A 25,755-nucleotide genomic window follows, 5' to 3' on the forward strand; every position below is an offset into this window, starting at 1 on the left:
AAACAGGATAACTGAAGCAGAAAATATATGTCACATACATTGCACTAACATATGCAAAAAAAGCACATCACAAGCACAAAAAGCCAGAAAGGATTTTCATCTTTTTACTTTTCAGAAAACTCTTAGAAATTCTGAATTCAGATTTTTGTTATGGTTCCCAGTAAACCATCAGCTAAGATGCAGAGCCAACAATAAATTTCTTCCAGAGAAAGAAAAGTAAGACTGATACCTGTATAAGAACTCAAAACAGCAACCTTACATATATAGTTCTTTTAACCTATGATTTTACTTCCTGACAACAAGTAGAGAGGAAAATGTAAGAAAGTGGAAGCCTTTCCTGGGTGAAGGTTTGACATCACCTTTTACTTGTGTTCTGGGCCTGATCATTCAGTCAGTTTTCAGTGCACATCACTGTCCACTTATCTAACCCATAATTCATCTGCTGTCTACAATGCTGAAGTTATGGGAAACAGTATCAAAGACTATACTGAAGTCAAAGTAAACAACTTCCACTGCTTTCCCCGTGTCCACCAAGCTAACTACCTCATTTTGGAAGGCTGAAAGGCTGGTCAAGTATGATTTCTCCTTTGTAAATCCCTGATGACCACTCCCAATCACCTTCTTGAACTCAACTGTGTGGAAATGCTTTCCAGGAGGATTTTATTCATCACCTTTCCAGAAACTATGATGAGACTGACTGTCTTGTAGTCCCCTGGATCTTCCTTTTTTGCCCTCCTTGAGGATCTCCAGCCTTCACTCAGTCACCATGACTTCAAGTCTTCAGTCCTATGATAAGAGGTTCATCCAAGCAAGAAGTCTGGACACCACTGAACTACATTAAGACATAATTAAAGGCTATGGATGGATGCAAAGTCAAAGAGACTTCTGTTCCTGAGTCATTCAAAAATATATAAAGTTTTGAATTTTTAAATAAAATTGGAGTAATTTATAGGAAAATGTTCTCTTTTTAATGCATATAATTGCCAAACAGAGACATTATAGTAAGGAGGCAAGGTCCAAACATCTAAACATATAAGGAAAGATGAAAAAACACAATTCAAAAGATGAGATAAATGTTCTCTTTTTACTGCATATAATTGCCAAACAGAGACATTATAGTAAAGAGGCAAGGTCCAAACATCTAAACATATAAGGAAAGATGAAAAAACACAATTCAAAAGATGAGATGCCTTGGATGCTGCATTTTTTTACTCTTTTTACTTAAAAAATCTCTCACTCCATCACAGAGTTCAAAAAGGCACATGGGAGGCAAAAATCAGAACTGCTTTCAAAATTACTTGGCATTGCTCTATGACCTTTGCAAAGCAAATCAGTAAGAGCTCCCTCTGGACATTCAGCTTATTCTACAAGCTGTTAAAAGCAGATCCAACATTTACCATTATACTTGCCATATAGCCAATCATTAGGTCTCCACTTGAGGTCTTATACATTCCCTACACCCTAGTACTTGACCCAGAAAATAAAAGGTATGGAAATGTGGCAACAGCAAGACCAAGTAGCCAAGACAAGAGCTAAAGAAAAGGGCTGAATCACAAAGTGGACTCTGGTTGCAAGGGTGACCACTATGGGAAACCATTCTGTGAACATAAGGCAAGTGATAAGCCATGCGAAGGTGAATCCCAGTGAGGTTACAAATACCAAAAAGAGCACTCTCTACAACAGCTCTCCCATGTTTTCTGCACAGAAGCTGAGTAAATGTCCATGACCTCTTTTGTTTTTTAAGTAATCTCCTGTGCACTGCACCATCAGAATGAAAAGACTTGGTAGCTTACACTTCTCCACCAACCTTGAAAGCAGCATAAGAAAGGATCTCCCAGCAGACCAAGAAATAAAATGCTGATGCCCTTGAAACTACCATGCACAAGAAAGGACACAAGTGATTGAAGTCTTATATAGGTACTTGGTTTTGTTTATGTGTTCACTCTTGCTAGCACACTGAGTCATTTTCTAGTACGATCAAAATGAGAGAAGCATAGAGACTAAGCAAACTTATATGGTGTTCCCAGTGCTGCATATATAAGGCAGCTCAGAAGCACTGTATTAGTATTTATGGGGCAGAAACCAGCCCATAAAGACAAAAGCAGCTTGCAATTTACACATGGCAAAGCAAACACTGAAGAGAAAGACTCCAAGAGGACACCAGAAAGATGAAGCAAATGTGTGTACAACCATATATTATCTTAACTGTGAATTTCAATGATCACAAAAAATGTAAGTCTTGACACAAAATAAATATGCTTCTAGCCTAAGTAGTATTAAGAGGACCTTTTATAATCACACGTAAGTTATTCACACAAAAAAAAAAAAACACACAAAAAAAAAACAACAACAAAAAAACAAAATCCCACCCAAACCAAACCAACCAACCAAACAAACAAAAAAAGCCAATCCAAACTGTTTCCAGTGTTGGCTAAGTGCATCAAAACTAAACTGCCTGAAACAGTAACTTGCACAGTTGAGGTCAGTGGGACTAGAGAGAGCATTTTCCCTTGAAGGACGAATTTGCAAGGTGAAGGCATACCAAACAGATCCCAGTGTCTGACAGAATAACAAAAGGAACGTCCCAGCTGTACATTTCAGGATTAGGCCTTACCATGTGCTTTTCCTGGATTCAGAAACCTGCACGTGATACCTCATGACTAACTTGGTAACCACTTCTGCATTCACCATTAAGCCACATATGAAACCCTACAATACTGCAAGGATAAACAAATATCCCCATGCAGATGGTGTTACCCATATGCTAGCATATTAGGACTGGTTTACTGCTGCAGAAGTAAGGCAGTCAAGAAACTGATTCACTAGGAGGCCACAGGGAGTGAGTGGCTCAGGAAGCAAATGCACCCAGGGCACACATAACACAAGTAACCATCCTTCTGCTTCATTTCACCCAGCCTATGAACACACACTAAGACACACTCACACCCAGACGTCTTCAAAAAAGTAAAAATAAAGTAAAAAATAAAGTAAAAAAAATAAGGTATTTACAGAAAGTCAATGATCTTTAAGAAATCCTATTCAAAATAAGAGCTGGGAAAGTGCCTCTTTTTTTTCCCCTTCTATGAAATGTGGAGGGAAACTCTATTTATTTATTTCAGGTGGAACCACTCAGCATTACTCTGAATTGTCATGTACATCCAAATGGCTGTCCATTCACTTCAGTGGCATGTAGACAAGTTATCTGCTGCTAAGCTACAAGAATGCAATGCAGTATTCAGGGAAGAGTATTTCTCTTTAAAGCATTTTAATATTAGCATACGTAGTGCAGACATGACTTCTCTGAAGGTCTGCAGCAATTTTTATGCTTCTGATGATGGAGTTCTCTCAGGTCGCTGCACATCTTGGACCGTATAATACTGGACACCAGCTAGCTAGGCTTTCCCTCAGGCCACCAAGTAATGCACTTACAAAACTTCCATCTGCAGTAGGCAGCAAAAATATTACAAAAACTCTTGTATAGGGCCGGCAAGCTTACACCTAACACAGTAACAAATCTGCACCAAAATGAATTGTGTGTATCTGGTTGTTATTATAACATACACCAAATACGCCAAAAAGCGTATTTTTTTTAACATGTGTTTATATCTCAGTTTTATGCTGTTTTTATTTTATTTGGTGGTCTTTTCATATTATATTTTTTTTTTTTTAGTTTTTGGCATTAGATCACAAAGATCACACAGATGTTAGGAGAACATCTGAGGCTGCCAGCTGCCTTGTGCATTGTTAATTTAGTCCAATCTGTGCAAGCATAGTAATTGCAGTCTTTTAGGACATGATTCTTCTTTCAGATCTTAGTTCAGTTACCACATATAAGTGCGACATAATTCTCTTGATTTTTGAATGCACATCTGTCCGTTTCATACATTGCATACTAAACCAGCAAAGTTCAGAAACTTCTTGGGTAATGTCCTTCTCATGAAGTAACTCAGATGCTTCCTTAGAACTAATGCATTTATTTTCACAACAGTCAGCGAGGTAAGAAGGAATTAGTGCAAATATGGTCAGCACAGATGCCAGCAGTTTCAGATTTAACTCAGTTTGCATGCCTGATGTGAAAAACTATGGGCCTTTGGTATTTAAATGGCACATTTATTGGTTTTAACCACTAATTTCACAGAGATCAGTTCTACCTTTGCATGCCTAGTTCTTGCGCCAAGCTTGGACCCTATAACAAGGAATGTTTACTCATTGTCAAGCACTTCACAGATGTGGTTTGTGTAGTTTTTCACAGAGGTCCTAGGCAAAAGACAGGATCTAGTTCCCACAGGTGGTGTTCTGATTTTACCATGAAATATTTTTTCTCTTCCTGTAGCTTCATGCTTCACATACTCTAAATGCTCAGAGGAGTTGGGGAGTGTGGGGGAACAGAAAAACCCTATAGGAAATTACCCCCTTCAGGGTATTAACTGAAAAACTTGTTTTGAATACTTCATGAGAAAGGAGTCCAGGAAAGAAACAGAACTGATGAAACTGCAGAGCACATCACATCATAACACAGGAAAAAGAGTGACTGAGTGCTGGGCAACTCAAGAAGCTGTGGCTCTGTCCACTCCATCCTGCATCCTGACAGCCTGTTGATATACTCTGCATATGCAATTCTTTGGACTCCACAGAAAAGAAAAAAGAGATGGAAAACACACACAACACACACTAACACTTCTAAGGAGCAGCTGCAGGACCGGACTCTCCTCCAGCCCTTGGACCTTACGCTGAGCCAACACTGTGACAGCAGTAGCTGGCTAGTATCATAGAATCACAAAATCAACTGGGTTGGAAAGACCTTTAAGATCAAGTCCAACCATTGTCCCAGTGCTTCCAAGCCCACCACTAAACCATGTCGCTAAGGGCCTCATCTACCTGGTTTGTGAACACTTCAAGGGATGATGATTCCACCAGTGCCCTGGGCAGCCTGTTCCAATGCCTATCTGCTGTATGGACAACCACTAGAGGGAGAAAGCATGTACCTCTCCAGCAGGCCATACGCTTCTCATCTCCTGTCACAGGAACACTGAGATTCCTGGATTGTGGAAGTCTGGAAAATTCCGGAGTCTGGAAGCACCAATTCATCTAGATCTATCTCCCCATACTGTTCCTCAGCTTACCTGATACTCCCTTCAGTCATCAAATATTTATTGGGGTAGGAAAGCTACAACCAAAAGACCTCACAGTCACAAAAAATATATATATACCCCACAAATTACACATATAGCATCGAGTAATCACTTTGCCTGATGTTCCTGGTTAGGCCCCAGGAATAACTTAAAAATACTCAAGATATCAAATGCAACAGCACTATTAACACCTCAATGCCTTTTAGTACTGTTCTTCCCCTCATCTGTACACCCAAATATCTGCATGACTAGTGATGATACTGTGCAGAATCGGTGCTGGATGCCTCCAGCCTTTGTCAGTATTTTCTCCATCTTTCTCATCAGAGAGCTTTGCAGGTGGCCCATAAATTTTAAATTCTCTCTGACAGATTTATTAGTAGCAAGCATTTTTAATATTTCTCTAAAATTGCTCTGCAAGTGCCAAATGGAAGAGAAAATGACAAGTACAAAAGAAGGTTGCAATTTTCTTGTCTTGCCTCAGCATCTACAAATGCACAGGGTTAAAAATAAATTTCTGATTTCATCCTGGAGGATATCAGAGACACTCTGTACAAGTCATTGAACACAGTCTCCACAGTTCCAGAGAAGAATATAAAACCTTTGGCATTTGCTGGAACCGGAGAAACTACTTGTGTAAGGGAAAGGAAGTGAACAGAAAGCAGAAAAGAAAAGAACCAGCAGTCACCTGCAATCATCCTAAAATTCCAACATGTGAAGATGCTGACTATACCTAAAACATCAAAACAGAAAACAGCAGTAAAGTAGTATGTTTTAGGATCCAGCATGGCAAATCTCAGAACTTAAGGCTACAGCTATATGCACTCAAATACCACAGTCAAAAACTCAAAAGGCAAAAATGGACAAAAGCCACTGCTCCAGAATGCCATCGAAAGGAATGGTAGAATATAATCCCATGCTCTTTGCAATAGTTACAGCATTTAACTCTTAAAACAAAATCCATTTTCTTGGGGTTTTTTTTCAAAAGAAATAGTGGAACTCATCTGCCACGTAAAATGCTTCTACTAACTCAAGTTAGTTCTGAGTTCATAGAACATACAATGCAGATATTGAAATAGCTGGATTGAATTGGAAAAGCCTCTTCTTCTATATATACTGATGCTGTACCTCAAACAAAAAACCTTATGGGATTAGTAAATCAAAAAGCATTGGAAGCTAGATTGTAAGCATATGTTCCTAGACATCTAGTGCAGAGGCACAGTGTTAAAAAAAACCCTCAGCATCAGTAATGGCTGTTAGACAGAAAAAAAAGAGGGGGGGGGGGGGAAGGTACTCTGTGGAATCTCATTTTCCTTCAACTCACAGGCGGCTGACATCATCTCTCTGAATTTGTGTCTGATGAACAAGGCAGCAAACACTGACAATGTTTTCAATCCAGACAAAATCTACCCCACTTTCCCCCCCAGCAGATCTATGAAAGTGTTCCTAAATTTGGCCAGTCCATCACTACTTTGGGAAGCATGAAGTGAGAATGCTTAGAACATTCACACTGAAAAGAGGGTTCGTGTTGCCTCAGAATCCACAGCAGCTGTGGTACCAAGCCTGCTTTGAAGTGGTGGACCTAGCAGAATGTGCTACTGTTAGCAGCAGGAATCTGTTGCATGCAAGCAAAAGCAGTGGGTTGATATATTCAGACCTTGCCATCTTCACCAGCTGCGCGAGGTCTATGTTAATGATTTACTGCACCAAAGGGGTTATTTTTGGTGTGAATCTGCTCCAGTACACATCGAAATCACACAGTGGGACACTACTTAGATTTCCCCGCTTGCAATGCGGGCAGAGGATCCTGCAGCAATCAGCTCTGTCTATGTGCATATGCACTACCATATGGGTTGGACATCATTGTTGCTCAAGATGCATTACGGACATATACACTAGGGGCCATAATAGGCCGCATCAAAGCAGGCCATGTCCTTGCTACTCAGTAATGCATACATACTGCAAGTGGCAAAAGAAGACTGGTAATTATATGTGGCCAAACTGAGGAACCATGACAGCTTTTATTGTACATGCAGATTCTTAGGATGGAAAAACCCTCAGCAAGTGGATCAAAAAAAATGCTGGTATACTACTAATGGTGACATTGTAATACATAATATATCAATATACAAATACTGTCATAATGTTGTCATGTTACTATAGAAATCGAAGCTCTGCCTGGATCTGCTATTCAGGTACATGGCAAGAAATTAATATGGATAGCATGCCACCAGAAAAAGGGTATGTGCCTTAGCAGTCTGCTCCAATGGTGATGAAGAAGAAGGGCAAAATCTATTTTTGAAGTTAAATAAAGGCAAATTAAGATAAATGGAGTATAATTATTCAGTAGACTAGAGACTGACAATTCAGGTTAGAGGCTGACTTGCTATTTTTGTGCTCAGAATTTGTTTTCTACAAATTTCCTCTTACATCTAAGAAACTAAACAGATCAAGACAAATCAATGCAACTCTGCCAATAAAGGAGACAAAATTAAGAAGAAGTAGCATTGACTACAAGACTAGTCAAAGAATTGAATTAATGTTTAGCTGTTATGATATTTTATTTTAAATGCAATTTGAGTATTCACATTATCAGTGTGAGCTACACTGCTGTATGTAGTAGATTCTGGTCACCTTGCATAGCTTCATGTGATGTTTGAGGTTAAGAAACATTACTATTAAATGATAAATGTTTGTGTGACGTTTTTAGTCTTTATGCTTTGGGATACATTTCTAATTTAGTTCTAACTTCCTTCCAGTCTTTCATTTGCTGATATGTCACCTGTTAGCTAACAGGATTTCCCAGCAACTCCACAAATGAGCCTTTGACAAATGTCATTTGGCTTGGGATCTAATTATTTTTCAATAAAATAATTAAGGAGTATGTGTTTCTGTAAAAGCATACTGTAATTTTTCAGGATATTACAATATTTTGCAGAGAAATGTTAAGGAGTTCACCCTGTGGTTTCTCTTCATTAATACTTTGTCTCACCAAAATCTCATCTTGTTACCATCAGTCCCAATGTTCTTTTATTTACTCTTTAGACTAAGATATTCAGGCAGTGTCTTTTGTTGCCTGTTGCCCTCAAGTGTGACACACACTCAAGAACAGAAAACAGATCACTGTCCAGCTTCTGACTGGGGTCTACAGGGATGCTGGAGAGGGACTCTTCATCAGGGGCTGTAGCAATAGGACAAGGGGTGGTGGGTTAAAACTTAAAAAGGGGAAGTTCAGGGTAGATATAAGGAAGAAGTTCTTTACTGTGAGGGAGGTGAGGCACTGGAACAGGTTGCCTAAAGAAGTGGTGAATGCTCTACCCCTGGCAGTGTTGAAGGCCAGGTTGGACAGAGCCTTGTGCAGCATGGTTTACAACAAGGTGTCCCTGCCCACAACAGATGATCTTAAGGTCCTTTCCAACCCAACTATTCTATGATTCTATAAAGTCGCTTGATAGGGATTAAAGTAGACAATGGTTAAATATTAAACTATTCAATGGCATCAATATCCTCTAAGTTACGTCTGTCTGGATTGAACTAACCTTTCAAGAGGAAGGCATGTCAAAAATAAACTAGATCTACCTGTAACTCACTTCTCAGCTGGGTATATTCCTCACTTCTGCATAGTTACAAACAGCCCATTTTGGAGCACTACAACAGAAACATACATTTTCAAGAGGTAGAATGAAATGCTTAAATTTGGGCAAAAGAGCAATAAAGATGACCATGAGATTTTCTGTTCTCCTTATTCCCACAATGTGCTCATTACTAAGCAAGCAGGTAAGCACAAAACATCCATTAAACGGCAAAGTTCAGTCCCTGGAGAGACCACAGGGGTTATACTTTTCTATTTATTTACTGCTTGTTGCCTTAGGACAGAAAGCACACTGTAAATTCACTTTAGAGATCTGCATGAAGAGCCAGAGGCAGGCACTTCGATGCAGCTTGCCTTAAGCACGAAGTCAGTGACTTGTTTTTCTTCTTAAATGCATATCAAAACAGTTTGAACCCATTTATTTGTTGAATGCACCCACAAACTCTAATTACCTCATGACAGTGATTAAACAACAGTGGCAGGACAGGGGTTATCTGAGAAAGAAAACAAGAGCTAGTTACCCCAAAGATGTCTTCATGCAAGACTCTTTCATGAGAAGGTCTTCCCAAAAAATACTAATCCCAATAGCACTAATATCTTCTCACTGGCCATATTTTTAATTAACTCCTTCTGTTGAGGGAAAAAAAAAAAAAAAAAGCCAACCTTTTTTCTTCTTATATACTGAGAAGACAAATTCATCATCCATTATTTTTTAAATGCTGCAGGAGTTTTCTAAAACATGGACTTCTCTGTTGGACCTTTGCACTGGAACATCCCAGGTTGTTACTTGCCCACATATAAGCAGTAAGATTTATGGACAAAAGGTGGCAAATTCTCTTGCCAAAAAGGTGACACCACTCTTCAATCATCTACCACATGTAACAGATATAATACATATAATACACATAACAGATGCTGAACAATGTGGAGTGGGGTTCTCCAAATAAAAGTGAAAAGATTAACTTTTAGTTCACTGTATCTTCAGGGAAAAAAAAAATTAAGCACTGTTGCTAGGTTTTATATACACTAAATCAGCATTGAGGTGAAGAAAAAACTGCTGGTGGCATATGCCTGCCTTATCACTACAAGGAACAGAGAGGTTTCAAGCACCGCAAAATCACCATGTCCTTTATAAAATAAATTCAGAGCTACAGTAAGCAGAAAAAAATTAAAATAATTGGATTCTGTTAATCTGTGGGGACAAGGACTTAATACTGCATTTAATTTTGTTAAGTGGGAGGAAGATTATTGCAGGCAAGATACAAAGAATAGTCTCTGCTCAAATCGCGTAACATTTACAAGCTTAAATACGCTAAGACAGTCATTAATATTTGTATCAGAACATTTCCATGTATTCAGTACACGATTAGGAAAGAAACTAAACACACAGGCCTCCTCCCAAATCAGACAATAATAATATTTACATTCCTCTACACTCTTGCTTCCAACACTCTTAAAAAAAATTGTGAGCAAGTGCCAGTCTGCTATGAAACACTGCAGAAAGCATCGTTTTAGGCATTTTAGTCTGCCTCTGAGGGAGACTAGCCACTCACTGAGATAAATCAATCTCTTTCCAGGATTTTTGAAAGAAAAGATGAAATTCATTTTCCTGGAGTCTGTCATTGTCACAGTAGAGAACTTGTTGGGAGCTGCACTTGTTTGCAGCCTACAGCTCCTGCAGGAAGAAGCTGTTTAACTGATGTCACAATTTAAGCTTTCCACATGTAGTATTTTAATCTTCTAGTTCATCTCCTAAGCAGAAGCTGTTCCACAGCTTCTTCCACATTGTTTATGTTTCAATAAAATCTTTTTTTTCAAGAATGTGAAATCAGAGTAGATAGCAACACCTGTTTGGCATTTACAAAAATTTTAAAAGTAAAATCTGAGCAAGACCAAAATACTTTAAAAAAAAAAAAATACTATCTGCAACATACTTGATTTGATCCCATATTCCCAAATTATCAACTGATTCATGCATTATGCAGTTTGTTAATACTAAGAAAGATACTGCACCTTTAAATGAATTTGCTTTGAAGCAAGTATCCTTCTGAAGGAAAAGAAATACACTAATATCTTCATGGAAAAGATAAAAAAAGTGTGTTCTGTCATTGTAATTTTTTTTTTCAAGCTCTTAATACTTACAGCAAATCTTATGATGGCATTTGGCATCTTCCACAAAACAGTGGTACATTTCTTAAAATACTTAATGTCCCCTCATAAGAGACTGCTGGAAAGTCATAAGAGCACCACCAGTGATTAAATGTGAAATCATTCAGCTTGTTGGGAGATAGATACCCAAAGCTAAACACGTGTTGAATGAAATATGGTCTCCTGTATAGGGAAGTACAGCTAGTACAGATCCATTGCTCTCTGCACTGAACTCTTGACAACTTCTCAGCACAGTTCTTGACAAGAAATCCTTAAACAACTAGAAGATTAAAAGACCCACAAACTAAGGAAAACAACACCTATTTGCTCTGCATGAATTCTCCATAATCTTCATTTACATAACTTAAAGAAAACATATTGCTTACTCCACTCAAAGGATGCTGATGTTCTTTTATGTGATTCCTCCCTCCCTCCCTGCCTCCCTCCCTCCCTCCGTTCTTTCTTTTCTTTCTTTTCTTTCTTTTCTTTCTTTTCTTTCTTTTCTTTCTTTTCTTTCTTTTCTTTCTTTTCTTTCTTTTCTTTCTTTTCTTTCTTTCTTTCTTTCTTTCTTTCTTTCTTTCTTTCTTTCTTTCTTTCTTTCTTTCTTTCTTTCTTTCTTTCTTTCTTTCTTTCTTTCTTTCTTTCTTTCTTTCTTTCTTTCTTTCTTTTCTTTCTTTTCTTTCTTTCTTTCTTTCTTTCTTTTCTTTCTTTTCTTTCTTTTCTTTCTTTTCTTTCTTTTCTTTCTTTTCTTTTCTTTCTTTTCTTTCTTTTCTTTTCTTTCTTTTCTTTCTTTTCTTTTCTTTCTTTTCTTTCTTTTCTTTCTTTTCTTTCTTTTCTTTCTTTTCTTTCTTTTCTTTCTTTTCTTTCTTTTCTTTCTTTTCTTTCTTTTCTTTCTTTTCTTTCTTTTCTTTCTTTTCTTTCTTTTCTTTCTTTTCTTTCTTTCTTTCTTTCTTTCTTTCTTTCTTTCTTTCTTTCTTTCTTTCTTTCTTTCTTTCTTTCTTTCCATAATCTGTGTAATTCTATAACACATATCACTCTAATGTCTAAATTGCCTAGGTAAATAAAACCCAAAGTAAAAGAGTTTATTTTTCTTTTTCTTCTCTTTCTTTTGGAGGAGAGAGATCTGATCCTTCAAAAACTGGCATAAAGATAATACTTTTCATGACATTAATACATCTGTGTGATTAAATCAAAGCAAATTAAATCTAGGCAGCATTTTTACACTGCCAGTAGTTATCATGTACAAGACTGAGTTTTCATTATTATCTGATTAAAATGACTTTGTCTTCCTCTGCTAAAAAACTGAAGGCTCACGGTTTATTCCTTTACACTTATAGGAATATGAGCACATTTTCTAAATGTTTAATTTTCAAATATTTATCATTTTTCTTGTGGTTGATCAATTTTAATTGCTGAGGGAGGTTCCTGTACACCTTAGCTATGGTTTTTGCCTAAATGAATATAGAAATAAGGGTGTACTTTAATGAGCAAACATCTGTAGAAACTACTGACACTCAAAAGCTTTATTCTGCATCAAGAAAAAGTTGAACAGGAAAATGATATTTTCTGATGGTCTGTCTGCAAAATTCAAAATAGGATCCCATAAAAAAAATAAAAATTTAAGTGTTCTTCTGTCTCTTCTATAGCAGACTGCTATTGTTAAGAACATCAACATAGTTGATGTTTGAAGCAAAGCAAAATTCAGTTTCAAACCCTCCAATTATTTTGTCTCTTCACTACTAAATGTAATTACAAACAACTCAAAGGTTCATCACTATAAAAGCACAATTTAAGATTCCCAGAGAACAGGTATGTAAAGGCATTGTTTTCACACAGTCCTCTTAGTCAAGCCGTAGTTTAACATCACTACCAATAAACAACTGCACTAAGCCAATGTAAAGCAGACAAGGAAATATTAATGTTTACTTTCATCTGGGGAATCCTCTGGTGTTTCATTTATCGATGCTTATACAGATATGCTTCAGAGCAACAAGCAAGAATGTCGTAGATGAATATGACATGACTACAATCATCCCAAAGTTCACTTGCCTAACTATGCACCATCTCAAAGGCTGCTTAAGCACACAAACATTTGTTGCTAAAGGGCAAAAAAGCACAAACATGAGACCAGGTTCTAAGTTCTCTTTGCAAAATTACCACTCTAACAGAGCAAACAGCAGTTTTCAGAGGCTGACTTAAGTCTTTGTCCCTTCCTCATAATCAGCAGGAAATGCCTGCAGCCAGCTCAAAACCACTCTCCTTAGAAATACCCAAACATTTCCAAACCAGTTTGACACCTGTTCAGTTTCTCCTGTTCAGGAAGAGAGATGCCAGGGCATGCAAGATGCAAATTAAAACAAATTCAACGAGGCAGCAAGTGAGATCAAGAATTTACATGAGGCAATAGGAGGTGTGTGGTTAGGATACCCAACCTCTACTTACAATGAACAACTAAAGAGTCCTCTGGTTCACAGTTATGCAATACACAGATAGTATTTAACCCCTTGCTGGTTTGACATGTGTATGTTGAACTGATCAGCTTTTGGGGGGGAGGTAATTTGACAGTTCATGCACTATTAATTTCCACCCCTCAAGCGAATGAATCCCACCAGAGCCTTCAGCACTCCTCACCTGCCCAAAGCCACAAAAGATCTGCCTCCTGACTCGAGCATTGCGACACCGTTTCTATTGCAAGCACCGTCAACTTCACAACACCTGCCTGGAGAAGAACCTGAAAGGCACAGGCTTAAACCAGAGCACACACTCACACCTTGACGCCCTGCCACCAACCTGGTTCTCGGAGGGGTTCCCAAGGGAGAGCTGAGAGCTCATTACTCCCCGCAGCATCACTGAGACGAGCAGCAGCCCCACAGCAGAATGGGCTCCCCCATATGCTGTTTTGGTACTTTGTGCTCTCACACACTCTGTTTACTGAGTCTGGTTAGAATTGTGTAGCTGTATTGCAGAAGTGTCATTATCAAGATGCTGAAACACCCTGTTTGCCAGATGCTACTCTTGGGGCACCCTACTGAAACAAGGTGGGCAGGCATTGGGGACTAAAAAGTCAGATGAGAAGGAAGACTCATTAGACGGGGTGAGAAAGCCACTGCCCTTGCCACTTCCTGAGCAATTGATGCTCTTTCGGGAGTGGCACGGACCTCCCTGCCTGAGCTCTAGAGCACCCACCACCGTTCTTCGCGATGGATGCAAGGATGCCGAGGGAAAGGGTTGCGGGGTACCCGACCGCCCCGACGGCCGTGGCTCCGCTCAGCCCCCAGCACCGTGGGATCGCTGCGCAGGGGCCATCTCTCTCCATCCCTCCACCCCTCCCACCCCGCAGCCGTGAGGAGCGGTACCTGCTTATCCAGCGCAGCATCCTTGGCGCTGACGGCGACGCACCCCTTGGGAGCCGGCACCCGCTCGCAGTTGCAACCCTCCAGCATGTACATGCCGGCTGGCCGGGCGCTCTGCTCTCCTTCGAAGTAGAAGAGCACGTTTTGGTAGAGGGCGAACCACTTCTCGTGCCAGCGGTTGGTCTCCGCCGTCTTCTTGCTCAGGTAGCCCCGCTTGGTGCCCTCCTTTCGAGCCAGCAGCGCCAGGTACAGGGCATGCCCCTCGTTGTACCTCACACTCTTCTGCATCTTGCTCCGCAGTTTGCTGCCGCCCCGGGCACCCTCCGCTATACCGGCTGCGCCGCTGCCGCGCTCCTCAGGCTCCCCTTCGCCCCCCCAACGACCTCTCCGATCTCCTCCCGCCTCGGCGGCGGCCGCCGCTAAACCTCGTCCCCGCTCCTCGTCCCCGCCTCCCCGGAGCCCCGCGGGAGGAGGGAGGTGCTCACTCACCCTCCCCTTCCCGTCCCCCCCCCTCTGTCCCGTCCCCCGTCCCCCCCTCTTTCGCTTCCCACCCTCTTTCCCGGGCAAACTCCAGTGTGACGCGGAGGGATCAGGCGTAATCCGCTTTGGAGAGCGATTTAAAGAGCAAAGTCGCCGCTGCAGAGCCCCGCGCCCTCCCTCTGCCAGCTCCCGCTCGCCCGACGCGGGGGGGAAGCTGGGGGGCACCATGGGGATGAAGATGATGAAGGGTCGGATGCGATGAGCTTGGCCACTGCGGGATCTGCGGGCTTTGCCGTTGTTTTTCCGGTAGTTTGTGGGGGTTTTGATGCTTTTGAGTGAAAATCTTGGAAAGAGGCAGCCCTGGGTTGAGCCCGGTGGCGGGAGTCGGTGACTGGGTTTGTCTGTTAAAGCACAAGCAAGAGGCGAAATCCAACTGAAATGCCAGAAACACGTTGCTTTGAACCCGGTACTCACGTTTAGTCAACGTGAGGATGGGGAGCTTGCCGTCAGAGCTCATCCCGGGGAGCCGCCATCCGCGCTCCTTCCCCAGCATCCCTGCTGAGAACGAGTAACCCGGCGAGGACTGCAGACAGCCTGTTGTATGTTTACTCATTACACTGCGTATAGCGAGGCTAGAAGCAGGCACGGTTCTGTTTCTGCAGTCAGGACAGTAGAATGAGGAACGATCAGACCTTAATAATAAAATATACACTCTAGCAAAGGAGCTGGTATCAAGAATTGGTTCACATAAGACATAAGCAATATAGAAATTTCTACGAACTAGAGGACTCTGTGCCTGTAATTTACCAAATAATTTATATTTCCTTTTAGGGTTCTTTCACAAAAAGGCATTTGAAAACTCTTTCATTTATAAATGCATTTTGGATGTGTCTTGTCTGCTTTATCAAGTCTTACAAGTGAGAAAGAAAATTCATTCTCTCACTAGCTCTGTGAACAAAAATGTGAAAATTGAATACTCGGTGAGCTGTACAATGCACAGAACGAGTTAGAAAGTATTCCCCATGCAATATCAGTGAGTGACTATGATTTGGAATATTATTTACAGGAACTGTGGGCCCATGTGGAGTTTTAAGGCTCTCATTCTGCAAACAGAGCTTTCTATCAGAAGAAACAAACAGATGCACAAATCCTGCTGGAACTGACTTGTTTTCTTTGTGGCTTCACACAGTGAAATTTGAGCTTAACACAGAACATCGAAGTCCAGGTTTTGGAAAGTGGTTGGGGATCATTTAAGGGATTTATGTGTATGAAATTACTCACATGCATGCATCTCAGTAACTGGGCTCTTTCTTGCTTCTTGTAGTATGTCTTTATTTGGAATTCACTCAACTAGCACTATCCAAGCCAGTATTAATTCAGTGTGTGAAACTCCATGCGATATCGTATGTCTTAATGCACGTAAATGGCAAGGCAGAAAAAAAACAAGGGAAAGAAGCAGTCTGAGACTCAAAAAAGAGTTTTCAGATACTTGACACTAAGTGTAGAGTCAGTGCTTTCCATGGTAAGCAGATCGTATATCACAACCAAATGCTATAGTAAGAACCTGTCTTTGCCAAGATAAGGTTGCAAGTTTCTGTCCCAACTTACATAATCTGTACATTAATAAAGCTTCTGCATAAATCAGAAATGACTACACACCATCTATTCTACCACAACACTTCAGACATACAGTAAAAAAGAAATGTCAGGAGTTAAATTTCAACTACAAAATAAAGGAAGAAAGGGCTTCCTTTCAATACATAGTTTTCTCCTAGGCACACATGCATTTTTCCTGGGCTGAAAGTCTTGAATATGTCATTGTACAGCAATCCTGGGAATTACGAGGCATTTAGTGTTCCTGTTTGCTACAGTGAACACTGACTGTGTAACCATCAGTTTGTCATGAATTCCTGTGCTTTACTGATCAAAGTATGATTTAGTTCTCTTAATCATATTTTCTTAATTACTTGATCATCCTTACACAAGTCCAACCTATTTTTTATTACTTTGTCTACTACCTACCCATGTATGTATATACTATCTAATACACTTAAACACATATAAGTAAACATGATTTATTTTTTTTTAATTCTTCATCAGCAACAATAAAGAAGGGATTGTCTGTGGTTTGTTGTGGGGTTTTTTTAAGAAATTCTAGGACAAATTCATATGTATGAACATGGGCGAGTTGTATGTGCAAACAGATGTAAAGGAATCTGTTGATGTGATTTATTCTGTAGAGGCTCTGAAGAAAAAAACATACACGTAAGCACACCGGTCCCCTTTATTTTCTATGCTCCTTAATTAACGTTTTCCTTTCTTTGTATTTTCACTTCAGGGGATTCATTCCTAAAATCTCACTCCCAACAGCTGTGTCATTATGGGCCCCAAGGAGCTTTCTGTAAAACTGTGGTGGAACTATGGTGGAAAGTTGTGGTCACATATAAGTTAATTTAACACATTTAGCTTATGTCTACTTTGAAATTTCCATGAGGAACTAGTTTGTTGCATATTGTTCAGAGCTGTCATAAACAGCTGGGTTTATAGCATCTTATGACTGTGCAATTGTTGATTCTGACCCAGAAGTGACCATGAGAGCTTGGGGGGATGTCAGTGAGTTGTCACTCTTCTGAGTGACAGGAAAATCTATTTCAAAAAGTATGTAAAATCTAGGCCTCTGTTCTCAAAATCACCTTGGAAAAAAATATTATTAATGTAACAGTAGTAAAAACTGATTAAAACAATGGGGAAAGGATGTTACACTACCATTTTTATGTCTGGGCTTGTATGTATTTGCTATGTGTTGCTACTAATTTTGAATGCTTATTTGTCAGTAATTTCAGATGATTGTAAATCATTATTTACCTTATCATTTCAAGGTAAAGTATCAAGTACAAAATAATTCCGTAAAGCTGTTGAACAGCTGTTGTATTGTAAAGCTGTTGAACAGCTTTACAATATCTTATGGGGAAGAAACTAGGTTTCATTAAGAATATACCTATATATCTCCTCTTATCTATTGTCTGAAAAATAGAACTGAACTAATATGCTTTTTGTGATTTTACTTTCACAATTTTGCTGACATAATGGTTTACTTTCTAAGGCACAAGGCTTGATATAGCTATTTGAAAGATGTTTAAAATATGTTTAAAATAACATTTATCAGTTATCTGATAAAACAGGAAAATTTTCAAACACATATTATACATCACTGATACTGTAAGCCCTGATTATCTTGAAAATAACAGACTATTCTTGTGTACATGTAAATGTCGTTTGCCTGTTACGATTTTCCTTTTAAATTACTACAAACAAGTTTGTGTTTGCTAAATCTAGCTTTTCATGTCATTTGAAACTATTTGCTTTTCCCATTTATCTAGACTTCTTTTGGGGGGAAATTGTCTTGGCTAACCAATTTTAAACCGATGTGTGTGCCAGATCATGGTAATTCAGTCCTCATGGTTACTAATAATTTTTTTTTTACCAATTAGAAGCAGATGTTGGAGTCAGCCTTCCTGTGGAAGAGATGTGACTACACATACACCTCAGTCATATGGATGGAATAAGTGTTGATGAGACTCCTCCCTTCAGGAATCTCGAGCCTTCAGGTCTTCCACAAAGCGGGGAGGAAATACTTTTTACTGTCATATTAAAGGGTAACAAAGGGACCACTGCTGTCAGTGGGAGATTTCAGCAGAGGTCGAAGGAGGTGATCCTGCCCATCTGCTCTGCTCTCATGAGACCTCACTTGGAGTATTGTGCGCAGTTCTGGTGCCCTCAACATAAAAAGGACATGGATCTGTTGGAACAAGTCCAGAGGAGGGCCATGAGAATGATCAGGGTACGGGAGCACCTCTTGTATGAAGATAGGCTGAGAAAGTTGGGGCTGTTCAGCCTGGAGAAGAGAAGGCTGCGTGGAGACCTCATAGCAGCCTTCCAGTATCTGAAGGGGGTCTATAAGGATGCTGGACAGGGACTCTTCATTAAGGACTGTAATGATAGGACAAGGGGTGACAGGTTCAAACTTAAACAGGGGAAGTTCAGGTTAGATAGAAGGAAGAAGTTCTTTACTGTGAGGGTGGTGAGGCACTGGAATGTGTTGCCCAGGGAAGTTGTGAATGCTCCATCCCTGGTGATGTTCAAGACCAGGTTGGACAGAGTCTTGGGTGACATGGTTTAGTGGTGACCCTGCCCATGGCAAGGGGATTGGAGCTAGATGATCTTAAGGTCCTTTCCAACCCTATCCATTCTATGATCTCAGCACTCTATGGAAGGATTGTCATGGAGAAGAGAAATCTGGGAGCAACAGCGAATGCTGCTGGGTAAGGCTGAAAAACCAGGTGATTGGTAAAGAGGTGGAAATCTGCTGCAGAGATCCTGATGGGAATCTGGAATAGCAAGAAAAGCGATCTATACACAGTGGGAAATTAATGGGGTTGGTAGGGCAATGATATGGGTGAGGGAAAGGAAAGTCAGGTAAAGTCAGTTCAATGCAGCACAAAAAGCAAAAGGATTAGGTCAAGGTTAATTCTGAAGAAGCAAGCAACATTTTGAATGGAGTCATGGTTGTAGTCCAAACCAGCGCTAAAACCACAGAGGGAAGAAAGGAAAGGCAGCTTCTTTTCTTAAGCCTATTTTCAGCTGGTTCCTTTGCTCTGGATAGAGCAAAAGTTCACTAGCTGGGATTAAACTCGAAGCACCATCGCCCAGGTTGCTGACCAAAAGTTTAAAGATATGCAGACATACTCCGTTAATTCAGATCTCCAGAAGTACTTATATAATAAAGATACAACAGACATACACTAAGTTCCTGATTGATGCAAAGTATAGTGGAAATAGAATTTTAAAACTTCATTCACATGGTTAATATCTTCATATTGAGACACATACTCAAGCATGACTGTCAGAGCTGAAAGTTAGCGGAGATTACTCCCTTTTTTCCTATTCTGACAGCTGTGTAATGAGAATTTTACAGACCCTTTGATTAGTGCAGTATCCTTAAGAAGAGTATTGTCCTGCAGTTCACGTATAGCCAAAGCACAAAGCTGTCTTGACATTCTTGGGCGATAGCTTAAATTGGTAATTTGGACGTTCCAAAGACATTGGCATGTCATAACACAGATTTCATAATGTGCTCCAAATGTGAGTCAAGAGAAACAGCCTGATAACTGAGCTCTTAGATCTTGCTAGTAAAGGATTCAGCAGACACCAGGATATGATTACTCTAAGTTTCATAAAGCCCTTAGTAACTGGGAAAACAACTTTAGAATTAAAAATACGGAGTAGGATAAAATTTCCTTTTATTCAATGTGAACTGAGTATAAATGCAAATCGCTTTTTGCTTATTCTGTCAAAATAATCTCACATATTGGCCTAAAAATAGGAAAAATGTGTAAAATATTAAAGCAACCTCATTTCTTGGGAAAAAGAAATTGGAAGATTGGAAGAGAGTGCAGCGGGTGCCATCTGGAATAAGTAAGTAACCCTGAGAAGAATTTGTGATGTTTACAAGGATCAAAGCTGATACAGGGAATTATATCCATCTGACATGAAGCCTGCAAATAATCTGCCACTGGGGTGCATAATTCAGTACAACAGGTTTGATAAACCAGAAGCAACATTCCCTACAGTGACCTTGAAAGAGACATATAATGTATTATGCAGCTGAGCTTTCAGCAGTACAGCACCTTACTTTGTAAGTAGGCAGACCCATATGCCGTAAAAATCAGCTTTATGGGAAGTGGAATCCACTGTTCTCTTAATAGAAATCAGACATTGCAGGGTACTCAAGATCATGTGAAATCTCTGAGACAGTGCCTTTTTATGAGAACATTGTGTTTATATTTGGTACAGATGCAATACATTCAAAACCATTTTAATGAATCCGTTCAGATGTAGCTGGGACTGTACAAATGCCTGGAGAAAATATATGTAACAGAAAAAAAAAAAACCCAAACAAAAAAAATTTAAAAGGCTGTAGGCAGAGCAGCCTTGGCAACAGTGACCTGAGGCAACGTTATCACATGCAAGGAAAAAGATACCAAACTGTCTTGCTTAACCAGGGTAAAGACATTAAGCTTAACATCAGTCATTGTTTGTCTTGGGGATTTCTGGTTAGGTGGCAAGTGGATAGGGGATATCTGTAATTGCTGACCCACTGTTGCTCAAGCTCATTCATCCTGGTCCAGACTTACATTCATGTTCTCAGCTCATAACCTTGGCAGCTGCTTGGGAGCTATGGAGTATGCTTTTCTGACCAAAATAAATAAATAAATAAATAAATAAATAAATTAAAGAACAAAGAAAAACAGGAGGAAAAAAGAAGTTCTGAAAAACATAACACATGAAGAACAAAAAGAACCAACAAAAAAGCAAAACAAAACAAAATGACAATATCCAGCTACAGTTACATTCAACACCAGAAAGTCTGTAACTTTATCTTTCACAGTAGAATGCTTTCCAAGGTAGAAGGATATTAATCGCACTTCATATTAATGCATCCATTTTTTTAATAGAGTACAAAAGTAACATTTACTCTATTTGTCACAGAGCTGCTACCGCTGCATGCCGAAGTGAATAAAGGCCTGAATCCATATAAAAAGACACTTGGGGTTTTTAATGCAAAAATAAGTCATTACTTATTTCACAAGTAGGTTCCTCTTGAATGCATAGTAAAGAAGTGAAAGAAAAAATATTTTACTGTTTAAAAAAAATATTTTACTGTTTTTAAATGGTAAAATATTCACTCGTTACTGTTTGTCTTCTTAGGTCTGTTGGGTTGTTTTGATTAACACAACCTTTTGTTAATTATTAGTGGTAGCAAGGGGAGCTGAAAGGTATTTTTTATTCCAATTTGACATCCTAATTTCTTGTATCAATAATAAAGTTAGATTTATAACATTCAATAATTTTCAGTAAGACTGTTTCTTGTTTGAGTGGTGCTTCTTTTAACAAAGAAGGAGGCAACACAAAAATATGTCTCTTATTGATTTATACCGGTTTTAATTTTTGCTGTGGTATATAATGGCTTAGTGAAAATAGTTCTAAATTTCTGACATAAGTGTAGATACATAGATGAGATACAGCTATCACATAGTAGTTTTGTCAGGTATTAGGAAAGGCTTATTAGATAATGCCTTTGAGTCTTCTTCAGGTAGAGCAACAAAGATCTGGAATTTACATATCCTATAGGTACATGAGTCTGCACTAGAGGTAAAGTAAGGATATGAAATCTATACTGTACGACTGGATGAGAAAAATTTTCCACTTTTAAAAGAGCTTTATTCATTGCAAATTGTGCTCAGTGCAGAAATCTCTAAAATTATTAATCTCCAAGAATCTGGGGAAGAAATGGATTAGGGAAATTGTATTGTTCGACCATGTAAACAGTCTGTAAAATTCAGACATTTTTTATTCGGCTTTGCAAAAGTCGAAAAGGGCTTATATATATTTGAAAATTCTTCAAAAAAGTAAAACATGTCAAATACCAACTTTTCCTCAAATTGCTCACTGCTAGTCAAACAGATTTTTTTTTAATGAACCATAGCTTTAGAAAAATCACTTTCAATTCCAGCATAAAGAACTCAAGACATCTTGGTTCTCCCCTAGAATGAAAGTTACTGTCCTTGAAGCTGTCATAGCATTGCCTTCTGCTGTAGTTTCAATCATGTGGGAATAAATATATGAAATTATTTGTAAAGCACTTTGAAGTACATCAGTGAGAATTCACTGGAAGAGCTTCAGGTGATGGGTTGTCCTATTCTGCTGCATGGTGGAAGGAAAAAACACCCTGTGTACTTCTCCATGTCATCTACCATGTTCTCACTTCTGATAAATTTTAACTTCTATCCAAAGAATCAGCTCGCAAGATTTTTGACAGAAAGCTTTATATATGTGCATTATATACTCTTTCTTAATATGGATTGTAGTTGTCTCTATTAATTACTCATGTATAGATTTCTGTTTAAAACTGTTACTTCCAATGGATTTAAGGAACACTCTAGGATACTACAGTTGTTATCACCTACTGATGTAATTACTATGTATGATAAAGCTTGCTTCATCCTATAGAACTGATTCTTTTTCTTCTAAAGGGTATGTCTTTACGTTTCTGTGTTACTCATCTGTAATGCAAGGTGACGAGTGTAATTGAAAGAAAACGGGAGGTCTAGAGTACAGGGTGCTTTCCTGTCACACGGGATGTATTGAAACTGTTTTGATAAGAGTTTTGATATGTGTCTCTCAGGTAGCATCGAAAGACATCAGCCAGCTTGGCTGCACAGTTTGGAGAGAATAAGTTATACCTCTGAGCCTCTCCAACAGCCACCTGCTGAAAGCTTTCCAACCTCTTTTTTTCAGAAAAGCTTTTAAAATGCTCTAAGTGAGGTAAGTGGAATTAGTAATGTGATACAGAACTTTGTGCCCTCCAGGCACTCATTCTTACTCAGTAAAGACTGTAATGATTGCTCATTTATCTCTGGTATCTGGTCAGTAGGCAACGTAAATAAGTCAATGCCGCCTGTCCAGTTCTAGTAAGTTGGGTAATACGTGAGTCTATGGAATGGGGGAAGAGAAAAGAGGTCAGCATGCTCCATACCTTTGTTGAGACACATTCCCTCATGTTTACAGCCATTTTCCTCTGGTGTGAAGTTCAAGAAAAAAATAAAAAGGAGAAACTCCCTCCTCGGGAATCCTCCAAGTATTAACAAGCTTAGGTTGGTGCATTTAGCATCTCACTGTCCCTGTTCCAGCCCATCTGTGGCATTTAAACCATCAAAAGACAGCATCTCCAGGGCCAGGTTTGATGGGGCTTGGAGCAATCTGGTCTAGTGTGGTGTCCCTGCCCATGGCAAGGGATTGGACCTGAATGACCTTTAAGTCCCCTTCCAACTCAAACCAGTCTGTGATTCTATAATTGTATGATCTCTAAAACCAGTATGTACTAAGCATTTTCCTGCTGATTTTCTCTCCTTACTCTATAGATAGGAATGAAATTAACTGTACATGCTTAGACAACCGTCAAAGCTGGACTCATTTTATCATTTTGCAATTGGTAGTTCATCTATGGCTCCAAGAATACCTTATAATGGTAATAAATGACTGACTCACATTTGATACATTACATATATGTACCGGCAGTTATATATAAAGACGGTGGTTTTATTGTTCTCTGCAGCACTTTTTTCATCAAAATTCCCTTCTTCCAAAACAGTTAAAAGATAATAATTGCCTGAAATTAGAGCCATCCAATATGACTAAGATTGAGTTATTACATAAAAATGGATATGAAATATAAATGAAATGTCTATACTTTATATAAAAAGTATTGTTCTGATTTAATTTCCCTTAACACCATTTTTATGCTGTGCTTTCTCGAATTATTGCTCAAGCTTGAATTGAGCTGTGAGCTGTACATTGTCAGCCTTAGTGGGATGTACTGTATAAATTATGTAAGTCTGTTAGCATATATGCATCAGAATAGCTGTTAAAATTAGTAGTACTAGCACAGCTGAGGAACAGACAAGAAAATGAGTTAGGTAAAGGAGTTCAGTAGGCAAGGATGAAACAAAATTATGAACTATCAGCTTACTGATTTCATTTGGACTTCTTAGTAATAGTCACTGTTGTCCTTTTTTCTGCTATTTTATTTCCAGATACAGCAAAAAACTTCATAGAGAAAATATTCAGGAAAGGTCTCAAAGTGCCCATTTATTCTGCTACCTCTAAAACATCCTTTTCTGAGCTAATCTTCTGAATTAATCAAATAAAAATACAGCTATGCACAGACTTCCTTCAGTGTTCAGCTACCCACAAAAGCTGAGCAGAAATACAAACCTATTTGCATTAAAAACAAGACTTTATTCCCCAAACACATTTCCCATTATAATCAAACATATTGAAAGTTTTGGCTAAATTCAGTTTGTGTAAAGACAATCATATGCTCAAAATAATAATGTTATTTTTTTGGTGGGTTTTTTTTAATTTGACAGTGGAGATGGAGTGTCATAATGCAGCAAAGCTTGTCACATACAGATAGAAGAGCTACAACTGCTTCCTGACTCCCTCAAATGAATCAGCTGGTATATAGTAGCATTTAGGCACATTTCCCAGAACATGTGTACAAAGCTTGGTAACGCTTTTTCCTCTCTCTTGAGAGCTCTGCCACCCCTCTCATGCCAAAACAGCGTCTTCAGCAGTATCTCCTTCAGATCTGCACATTATAAACTTGGAAGAGTTTCTGCAGGCATGACCTTGGCATGGATTATGCTTCTTGGCCATAAATACTCTGTATGTGCAGCCCCAAACAGACCTATACACCAGCCTTGCAAGAAGGGTTGGCTGATGCTCTGTCTGTTCTGAAGTGTTTGCTGAGCCCTTTTGATGAGGACTTGCTATTCATGTGGTGCTTGTGGGCTGAGTGCATGTTAATAGCATGATGCTGTCTGTGGTTAACTGCTGTCCTGACTGATTCAGCCTGCAGTGCTCTCCTTGTCCTCTTGTCTTTGCCATCTTTCAAAAAAGCATATATGGCTCTCCCCTCAACCTCTCTGCTTCAAATTCTTGAAGTGTGGAGGAAGCTGGTGCTGAAAAGACCCAGGTAACTTTTCAGATGGAAATTTTATCATTTAGGTAAAAAGTTTTATCGTGTCAGCAGTTCCAAAATGATCTTCCTATTGGAATAAAAAAGTAAAACTCACACTCTCCAGCCTTTGCGAAAGGCTTTTGCAGGAAACCAGTCTTCCCTGATATGCTTGTTACAAGTATATGATGTAGGAATTTATTATTGATTCATGTGTGTGTAGAACTTCTAATGTACATATTTACTATGATATCATTAACTCACAGAGCTTGGAAGGATTTAAAAATCTAACCCTCTCCTTAGGCAGACTGAGCCAAGCCAGCACCATCCCTGCATCCATGAGTGATGGTTATCTCCCAGCTTCAGAGGTCTCCAAGACTTCGGATTTTTTTTCCCAGATGCTCCACACCATCTATTCAAGTGACAAGCTAAGCTCACGTTTGGGAGTTTTCCCTTTATGTATAATCTGAATCT

The 25,755-nt window shown here is 39.2% G+C and overlaps 1 protein-coding gene across 2 annotated transcripts in view; it reads right to left on the reverse strand.

Moving 5' to 3' along the window:
• RASGRF2 (Ras protein specific guanine nucleotide releasing factor 2) overlaps positions 1 to 14,615 on the reverse strand; it is a 140,770-nt gene extending 126,155 nt beyond the window's left edge. For both annotated transcript variants that reach the window (XM_061369282.1, XM_061369281.1), the window contains exon 1: positions 14,226 to 14,615. In XM_061369282.1, the coding sequence (XP_061225266.1) occupies positions 14,226 to 14,510 (285 nt within the window). In that variant the 5' untranslated portion in view covers positions 14,511 to 14,615. The remainder of the gene's footprint in view (positions 1 to 14,225) is intronic.
• Positions 14,616 to 25,755: the final 11,140 nt, after the last annotated feature.

Source organism: Neopsephotus bourkii, unplaced genomic scaffold, assembly GCF_033783945.1.
Source record: "Neopsephotus bourkii isolate Nb327-2 ecotype Australia unplaced genomic scaffold, CSIRO-AGI_Nbou_v1 NB_1491, whole genome shotgun sequence".
NCBI classification, from domain to species: domain Eukaryota; kingdom Metazoa; phylum Chordata; class Aves; order Psittaciformes; family Psittacidae; genus Neopsephotus; species Neopsephotus bourkii.